This window comes from Gallinula chloropus (genome assembly GCF_964237585.1).
Source record: "Gallinula chloropus genome assembly, chromosome: 8".
Taxonomy (NCBI): Eukaryota; Metazoa; Chordata; class Aves; order Gruiformes; family Rallidae; genus Gallinula; species Gallinula chloropus.
The window spans coordinates 28,474,893-28,484,825 of NC_140093.1; the positions used below are offsets into that span (position 1 = coordinate 28,474,893).

At 51.6% G+C, this 9,933-nt stretch overlaps 1 protein-coding gene across 1 annotated transcript; it reads right to left on the reverse strand.

Moving 5' to 3' along the window:
* Nucleotides 1–6,417: 6,417 nt before the first annotated feature.
* LOC311194491 (olfactory receptor 14I1-like) lies at nt 6,418–7,377 on the reverse strand (the record flags this gene model as incomplete). Its single annotated transcript, XM_084267597.1, has 1 exon — nt 6,418–7,377. One exon carries the CDS (start codon nt 7,375–7,377, stop codon nt 6,418–6,420), a length of 960 nt encoding a protein of 319 aa, XP_084123723.1.
* Nucleotides 7,378–9,933: the final 2,556 nt, after the last annotated feature.

Genomic DNA, 9,933 nt, shown 5'->3' on the forward strand with positions numbered 1-9,933 from the left:
AGGAGATTCTCCTGCCCAGCTCTGATCAGGAGAAATGACAGAAGGATTTCTCCCCAGACGAGGGAGGTAACTTTAGTGAGGACTTCAGTGTCTTTCCAAGTTGGTTCCTTGGAGCTCCAGAGACACCTTGAAGGAGCCCGAGGGGATGGAATATGTGACACCTTCACCTGCTCCTCTGCTGGGAGCTGGGCTGGGCTCCTGGGATGCTGAGAGATCATGAAACATGGCAGCACTGCAGAGAGACAGCTCTGCCCAGGAGCAGCTCCTCTGCCAAGCACACAGGGCTGGGGACACTGCCTGGAGGTACTGAGGGGAGACCTGTGAGGCTGAGAGAGCTGATGGATGCTGAGAGCTCACTGCAGGAGAAATCTCCACAGCACTCTGCCTGGTATGTCTGTGGGTGCAGGGCAGTGCAGGTTCTGTTCCTGGAGGGATGTCCTAAAGCTGGGACATGGGGCAGTGTGTGGGGTCTGTCAGGAGGACAGGTTCTCTATAGGACAGGAAAGTGCTGCCTGGAAGGGATGTCCTTCTGCCCCATCAGAGGGACAGGGCAGGACAGCTGTCTTCTCCTGGGCATGGCTGCAGAGGTGTGAAGCAGCGTGTGCACCCAGGGGTGCCCAGGGCTGTCCTTGTGAGCAGGGTCCCTGTGCCATTGGGGCTGTGTGCTGGGGCAGGGACTCTGCTGCTGCCAGGGTCAGCACTCAGCCTGGCTGGTGGGCTTTCCACAGGGATAGAGACAGCAGCTGTGGGTTGGAGGAGAGACATTATAAGGAAGGCAGTATAAGGTCCTTCTGCTGAAAGAAAGTGCTGCATGGGTCAGGTTTGCTCCCAGCTCCAACTGATCCCTGAGAAATTCCAAAGAGACTTTGAAGAACACCAAGGAAGCATTTTCCTGCCAGGCAGAGACTTTGCTTTGACTTTTCCTCTCCTGTGGGCTGTGCTGACTGTGAGCACAGAGCAGGGGATGACATGGGCAAAGAGAAGCAGCTGCAGGGACAGCTCCAGGCAGCAGAGACATTGTCAGGGAGGGAGAAAAAAGGAGCTGCTCCGAGAAATGCCCTGGCAGTGGGGATTTGGTATCCAACTGATGTCCCACCAGTGCAGACACTGATGTTCAACAGAAAACACAAGGGTGTGATCACAGAGCATCCAGCACAGGGCACCTGAGACCGGGGCTGATGGACAGAGCAGCTCTCCCCACTCTGCACTCAGGGGAAGGTTTCACTGGCACTGCAGCAGCGATGTCAGGCAGTTCTGACAGAAGAAACACTCCTCACCTTATTGCTATCCACAGGGGATTTAGTCTGAGATCACACCATCCTTCTATTTCCTTACTGCTGCCAGGCAGGACTTAGTTCTCGAGAGCCCACAGCTGACCCTCCTACAGCAGTGGTACGCTCAAGCCAGCACAAAGGAAACCTCACAAAAGGGACCTGCCAAAAGTGCTCCTGAATACAGAGAGGCAATATGAAATGGAAGAGGTTTTCCTGAAAGACAAGTTCCCTAACTTCTCACTTTGCCTTTTCCTCCTTGGACACATCTCCATACTGGACAGCAGGAGATGTCCAACAGCAGCTCCACCAGGCAGCTCCTCCTCCTGGCCTTTGCAGACACACGGGAGCTGCAGCTCCTGCACTTCTGCCTCTTCCTGGGCATCTACCTGGCTGGTCTCCTGGGCAATGGCCTCATCATCATCACCATAGCCTGTGACCACCACCTCCACACCCCCATGTACTTCTTCCTCCTCAACCTCTCTGTTACTGACCTTGGCTGCATATCTATCACTGTTCCCAAATCCATGGCCAATTCCTTGTGGGACTCCAGGGCCATTTCCTACACAGGATGTCTGGCTCAACTCTTTTTCTTTGTATTTTTGATCTCAACAGAGTACTTTCTTCTCACTGTCATGGCCTATGACCGCTACGTTGCCATTTGCCACCCCCTGCACTATGGGACCCTCCTGGGCAGCAGAGCTTGTGTCCACATGGCAGCAGCTGCCTGGGCCAGTGGGTTTCTCAATGCTGTGCTGCACACAGCCAATACATTTTCACTGCCCCTCTGCCATGACAATGCTGTTGACCAGTTCTTCTGTGAAATCCCTCCAATCCTCAAGCTCTCCTGCTCAGATGCCTACCTCAGGGAAACCGGAGTCGTCGTAGTCAGTATCTGTTTATCTTTTGGGTGTTTTGTGTTCATTGTGGTGTCCTACGTGCAGATCTTCAGGGCTGTGCTGAGCATCCCCTCGCAGCAGGGACGGCACAAAGCCTTTTCCACGTGCCTCCCTCACCTGGCCGTTGTCTCCCTGTTTCTCAGCTCTGGTGTGTTCTCCAACCTGAAGTCCCCCTCCATCTCCTCCCTGTTTCTGGGTTTGGTAGTGGCATGTCTTTACTCAGTGTTTCCACCAGCAGTCAACCCCCTCATCTACAGCATGAGGAACAAGGAGCTCAAAGATTCGATGTTGAAACTGATGAATGGATGTTTCTAAGTAGCAACAAACTGCTGATCTACTTCTGCATACCACTGGCCTTCACTTTGCTCACCAATTTCCACATCCGTTTGCTCTTTGGTTATTCACCTCCACTCATCTCATCCATTTCTGCTTTGGGATTCATAGAGTTGGAAACGTCCCATCTTTCAGCAGTCTAATGAACTGATCTGTCAGAAGGTCAGGGTGTTGACAAGTGACCTTTCTATGTATCTGATTAAATCTGTTCTGGGAGAGAATCTCCTCTGAAAGCTGACCCCCTTCACACGCTGTTTGGCCGTAGCAGGCAGCTGAGGAGAGAGATTTCATGGTTATTAAACTGTGTCATGTTTAACTGCTGTTTGTTGTCAGAGAAATCTGTCTGTGCCTGTGAGCACAGACAATGGGAGGAGAAGTGTTGGGAGTCCCAGGAGGCCAGAGAGGGAACTGCTGGGCTTGGGGAAGAGCAAGGTTCTCTATGCAGGGTTAGATCTCAAGAGACTGCTTTTCCTGCCTGTCCAGATCTCCTCAGGAGACCTCTGGACCAGCCCCCATTGCAGCATGCTGCTCAACTTCCTTCCATGATCTGAGATATGACAGCAAGTTTTTTCCTATGAAAAAATCCTCCATTGTGAAACTCCCTTGAAATTTTCAACACTCAAATAAAACCTCTCCAATTAGTCATACAAGTTCTATTTAATTGAAACAAAAATACGTGGAGAGCCATGCTTGTAAGGGCTCTCTGGTTGTTATTGAGCCCCATGGTGTGTTTGCTTCTGAGTCCACAGACCTCAGATACTAAGAGGAGAGTGAAGAAACCTCTGAAGAAGCCCAAGTCAAGAATAACACTTGAAGTACCTTGAAGCTTTCAGGAACCACAATGGGAGCCATTCCTGACAAAGCCTCCCCATGGGCTGGTTAGAGCAGACAACTGGAGGCCATGAGGACAAACACAGGCACAGCACAGGCAGCTCTGATGCTGAGGACACCCTGGCTTGGTCTGATGAAGCAGAAATGCCAAGTGCTGACCCCCAGCCCCTGGGCAGGGAGATCCTGACCCTCACCTGTTTCTCAAGGAAGGACAGGGGCAACACACATGGTGACCTCCCCTCGGGTGGGTGCAAGGAGGCAACGATGCTCCATGGCCATGAGGACACTGTGTCTCCTCTGAAGCCTCTGTGGCAGGGCCGTCAGCCATAGCCAAGGGGGCAAAGATCTTGTTTCTCTCAGGCCCTTTCAGCCTGGGCAGCACCCCTGGCCACCTGCAGGACAGCCCATCCCACACTACCCCATCCATGCCTTTGCCTGTTTTCCTGCAGGCTGCAGACATCAAAACCCCTCCCCCACCACACTGTCACCCCACAATATCCCTGCCTGTTCTGCTGTCTCTTCCTCCTCGCCTGCTGTTCCCACAAAGACCTCGTATCTATCAGGTACTTTCAGCCTGGCTGGCACCCTTGGCCATCTGCACCACAGCCCACCTCACACTTCCCTCTCCCTCCTCACCAGCTGATCCCAGAAACACAAAGCCATCAGCTCATCCACACTTGCTCTTGAGTGATGTTTTGCACCACAGCACTATCCTCAGAATGACATTTCTTTATCTTCATGGCCACTCTGACCTTCAAAGCTGCAGTTTCACATGGACTTCCTTTCTTGTTTTCTTTCCATGTTGCACAGAGTGGGTTTCCCTCAGTCTCCCCTTCCCCAGGCCAAAGAAGCCAGGTCTCTCAGCCTCTCCACACAAGACCCCTAGCCATATCTGGGCAGACTTTTATCTGACAACGTGACAGTTCCTCCCTTTCCTGCAGACCGGGGACCCCCACTCTAGGACTGACTGCTCCAGAGGTGGCCTCTCTGGTGCTGAGTCCACATGGACCAGATGGGCCCTTGTCTGCGTGGCCACACTCCTGACAGTGCAGCCCAATGTGCTCATGGCCAGATTCCTGTTCAGCACCTCTGACTGCTATGGCAGCCCCTGGAATGACCAAATTCTTCTCCTTGCAGCCAGTTCTCCATTTAGTCATGTCTGAGCCTGACTTGATGAGCAGGTGTTGTGCTGGGACCTTTTGCCATCTTATCTCCCCAGAGGAGATACAAGCACCACACAGCTGGTCTCGGTCTCTATGTGGTCGTGTATGTTTGGAGGGAGTGAGAAGCTGTAAGAAGCCGTGCAGACACAAAGGCCAGGGAAGAAGGAGTTGGGGGGGAGGGGGGGGGGGGAGGAAATGAGGCACTCTATGTGCCAGAGAGAGAGATCCCCTGCAGCCTGTAGAGAAGACCATGGTGAAGCAGACTGTCCTGCTGCAGCCCATAGATAAGGACAGGACCAGAGACCATCTATGGCCTATGAAGAGACCAACCCATGCCCAGGAGGTTTGGTGGGGGATTTGTGACCCTGTGGGGGACCAGGCTGGAGCAGCCTGAGCCGGAAGGTCAGCACCCCAAGGAAGGGAGCTGTGCTGAGGCACGTGGTGAGGAGATGATGCCCAAATAGAAAGGATTCAAGTTGGAGACGTTCTTGGAGGACTGTGTGCCATGGGTGGGATCCCACAGCGCAGCAGGGGAAGGGGGTGTGTATCACCCCCCTCTCCCCAGCAAAGAAGTAAAACAACTCAGGAGGAACTGACTGAAACCCCATTCCCTAAGTCCCTGCCCCTCCCTGTGCCACTGTCGGGGGGATGAAGGGAGAAAAATCGTGACTAAAGTGAAGTCTGCTAAGAAGGGAGGGATGGGGGAAGGTACTTTAAGACCTGGCCACTCTTCTCATTACCTGACTCTGGCATCACTGGGTGTGCAGTTGTAGTGTAATAAATTTGTTTTCTTTCCTTTATTCTGTGTTGAGTCTGTTTTGCTCATGACACTAATTGCAGGGTGATACCTCTCTGTCCTTATCTCAAATCCTAACCATCCCAATATCTATGTTCTCCCCTTTCTGGATGAAAAGGGGAGTGATAGGGGGATTTTGATGGGCATTTGTCCTCTAGACAGGGTCAAACCATTTCAGTCCTCCACAGACTATGGAGGGGCATAAAGCTCCTGTATTACACATGAAAAGCCTGTTGGGGAAGACACTCTGGGACGTTCCTTCTTCAGACAAAGGCAAAACCGTTCATGGGATTGCTTTTGCTCAGGGACCTGGGTGCACTTGGTGGGGGATGCAAGCATATGGGGAACCCCCCAAGGGAGTTTAGTTCTAGGAAAGGATAGCCACTAAATTTTTGGTGTATAAATAAACCGGTCCATGGCAGATGTTCTACATAATAGATCAATGATGTTATGAACATTCCCAGTACTCTGCAAATGTAAGATCTGAGAATGATGTAGATGGTGTAGAAAAAGGGGTGGATAATGTTTTGGTTCTGGCCAGGTGAGAGTTAACCTCCCCAAGCAGCCAGCACAGGTGATCTGAGTTCACCTGGACTGTTTTCCATACCGCCTGACACCACTTCCACATAAAAGAAGCTGGCTGGGGAAGGGTATTGGATTGGTGCCTCCAGAAGAGTCAGTCTGTCTGTCTGTCTTTCCTTTCAGGCAGTACTCTATAATTGTCATGTAAACAAGGTACCCTGTGCTAGCACTGGGTGTAACTGGTCACTTTTGTTCTACATTCATGGTGAATTTTGTCAGTACACTGTCCTTATCCCGTCCTGTCATGGTGGGAAAGCATTGCCATTACAGACAAGTACTCCAGTTGTTCAGCTGATGAAAATGTTCTTGAAAAATTTTATTAATAAAAGGGTGAAAAAAAGAGGAAAATTATGGCTCTGTGGAAGCAGATGTGAGGCAAAGAGAGCACAGCTCATCCTTACACGGAAGAGCAGGTGATACTGCATTAGGAATGGGATGAAAGTTGACCATGTTAGTATAGCTTAGAAAAACTAGAGGGAAACAAAAAACTACCAACTAAAACCCCTATTAAATATGAACTGATCATAACAGGAGTTACATTGTCAGTGGTATTCAGAACACAAGCAGTTTATTGCTGCATAGAAATGTCCAGTCATCAGTTTCCACATGGCATCCTTGAGCTCCTGGTTCCTCATGCTGTAGATGAGGGGGTTCACTGCTGGTGGAAACACTGAGTAAAGAAATGCCAATACCAGGTCCAAAGATAGGGAGGAGATGGAGGGGGGCTTCAGGTGGGCAAACAAACCAGTGATAATAAACAGGGAGACCACAGCCAGGTGAGGGAGGCAGGTGGAAAAGGCTTTTTGCCGTCCCTGCTGCGAGGGGATCCTCAGCACAGCCCTGAAGATCTGCACATAGGACACCACAATGAACACAAAACACCCCAAAACTAAACAGACACTGACCACAAGGACTCCAGTTTCCCTGAGGTAGGCATCTGAGCAGGAGAGCTTGAGGATCTGGGGGATTTCACAGAAGAACTGGTCAACAGCATTGCCATGGCAGAGGGGCAGTGAAAATGTATTGGCTGTGTGCAGCACAGCATGGAGAAACCCAGTGGCCCAGGCAGCTGCTGCCATGTGGACACAAGCTCTGCTGCCCAGGAGGGTCCTGTAGTGCAGGGGGTGGCAAATGGCAACGTAGCGGTCATAGGCCATGACAGTGAGAAGAAAGTACTCTGTTGAGATCAAAAATACAAAGAAAAATGTTTGAGCCAGACATCCTGTGTAGGAAATGGCCCTGGAGTCCCACAAGGAATTGGCCATGGATTTGGGAACGGTGGTGGAAATGTAGCCAAGGTCAGTAACAGAGAGGTTGAGGAGGAAGAAGTACATGGGGGTGTGGAGGTGGTGGTCATGGGCTATGGTGATGATGATGAGGCCTTTGCCCATCAGAGCAGCCAGGTAGATGCCCCGGAAGAGGCAGAAGTGCAGGAGCTGCAGCTCCCGTGTGTCTGCAAAGGCCAGGAGGAGGAACTGGCTGATGGAGCTGCTGTTGGACATCTCCTGCTGTCAAGTGTAGAGACCTGTCCAAGGAGGAAAAGGTAGTACGAATTTTGGGAACTCTTCTTCGAGGAAAACCTCTTCCAACTCTTAGGGAATATGCTCAGATTGACTCTCTGTATTCAGGAAGACTTTTGGCAGGTCACTTTTGGGAGCTATTCTTTGTGCTGGCTGGAGTGTTCCACTACTGGGAGGAGGGTCAGCTGTGGCTCTCAAGAACTCAGTCCTGCCTGGCAGCAGTCAGTAAATAGAAGGATGGTGTGATCTCAGAATAAATCCCCTTCGGATAGGAACGAGCTTTTCAGCACTGACACTCCAGTTTCACCCGAGGGCAGAGCAGAGCTTTGGACCTTTGGTTTTCTCCTGCCTGTACCTGAGGAGTGTTTCTTCTGTCAGATCTCCCTGACATCGTTGCTGCAGTGCCAGTGAAACCTTCCCCTGCGTGCAGAGTGGGGAGAGCTGCTCTGTCCATCAGCCATGGTGTCAGCTACCCTGTGCTGGATGCTCTCTGATCACACCCTGGTATTCCCTGTTAAATATCAGTTTCTTCACTGCAGGGGATGTCAGGGAGTACCAAATCCCCACTGCCACAGCATTTCTGAGGAACAGCTTCTTCTCCCTCCCTGCCAATGTCTCTGCTGCCTGGAGCTGTCCCTGTAGCAGCTTCTCTTTGCCCATGTCACCTCCTCCACTGTGCTCACAGACCTCATCCAACCTGCCCTGTGCTCAGCTCTGCTCTGCAGACCCCTCCTGGCATCAGGGCACTGCCCTGGGAACCTCTGTGTGTGCAGGGCTCAGATGCTCTGACAAGTCCTAATGACAAATGAGTTTGCACTGCCTTCTTCAAAGTTATCAAGAAAACCTCAGCTCTCACTTCCCACCCAGTCCACAAGAGCAGAAAATTCAAAGCAAAGTCTTCTTCCCTGGAGTGGAAAATGCATCCTTGGTGTTCTAGAAAAGTCCTTCGAAGTTAACGTGGATCTGCTGGAGCTGGGAGCAATTCGGGGCTGTGCAGAACCATTTCTTAGAGCAAAAGGACCCTCCACTGTCCTCCTATGTGTCACACTTTACACCTATAGCATCCTTCTGCAGCAATGCTGATGGAAGCCCACCAGGGAAGCAGAGTGCTGACCCTGGCAGCAGTAGAGTCTCTACCCCAGAACACAGACCCCCAGGGCATAGGGACCCTGCTCACAAGGACAGCCCTGGGCACCCCTGGGTGCACACGCTGCTTCACAACTCTGCAGCCATGCCCAGGAGAAGACAGCTGTCCTGCCCTGTCCCTCTGATGGGGCAGAACATCCCTTCCAGGCACCACTTTCTGGTCCTATAGAGAACCTGTCCTCCTGACAGACCCCACACACTGCCCCATGTCCCAGCTTTAGGACATCCCTCCAGGAACAGAACCTGCATTGCCCTGCACCCACAGACATACCAGGGAGAGTGCTGTGGAGATTTCTCCTCCAGTGAGCTCTCAGCATCCATCAGCTCTCTCAGCCTCACAGGTCTCCCCTTGATCACTACAGGCAGTGTCCCCAGCCCGGTGTGCTTGGCAGAGGAGCTGCTCCTGGGCAGAGCTGTCTCTCTGCAGCGCTGCAATGTTTCATGATCTCCCACTGTCCCAGGAGCCCAGCCCAGCTCCCAGCAGAGGAGCAGGTGAAGGCATCACATACTCCACCCTCTCTGGGCTTCTTCGAGGTGTCCCTGGAGCTCCAGAGAACCTACTTGGAATGACACTGAAGACCTCCCTGACATTCCCTCCCTTGAATGGGGAGAAATCCTTCTGTCCTGCCAAGTTGTTTCTCCTGATCAAACCAGAGCTGGGCAGGAGAATCACCCTTCCTTGTCTCACATGGGAGAGGACCTCAAGGCAGGGAAAGGAAGGGGAATCTTTTCTCCACTGAAAGGAAGGGAGTCAGCTGAGTCACTCCATGTAATAAATGAATCCATAAGGAATTTGTTCTCAAACAGGCAGATATGGATGAAAGGGGAATAGTTCCCTCCCCCCTTTCCTTGTCTCCTCATTGAAACTCATTGTTGTGTAAAATAGTGATAAGCCACTTCCAGACATGTTGGCACATTGTTAGCCCTCCCCTTTGAAAGAGTTGCGACCTCTTGCTGAGTGAGCAAGCACAAACCTTTCCTGTCTCATGCTGGGCCAGCACGGCCAGATAAGGAAAAGAATTGACCCACAACGCAGAGGGGGGCTACGATCTTCATCCTTGCGACCACCTGAGGGACCAGGATAACTCCCTGGTACACCAGCCACAGAAGTTACCAGGATGTGCCACGAAACCCCTGGACTACCAATCTATAAAAAAAAAACTCTGGCAGGGGTGAGGCACGCACCCTTGGCAGAGCAAGAAGTTCTCCAGGCCGCCCAGTGCTGTAATGCATGTTTATAGCTTGCTCAAATAAATTCTACTTGGACATTTTAAATTGAGTGCACCTCCGTTTATAACAATTTGGTTCTGTGACTCACATACAGGACTATTTGGTCTGGAATCTGAGCTCTATGGGGGCACCCCATCTTCGTATGGCCCTGGGGTGGCTGAT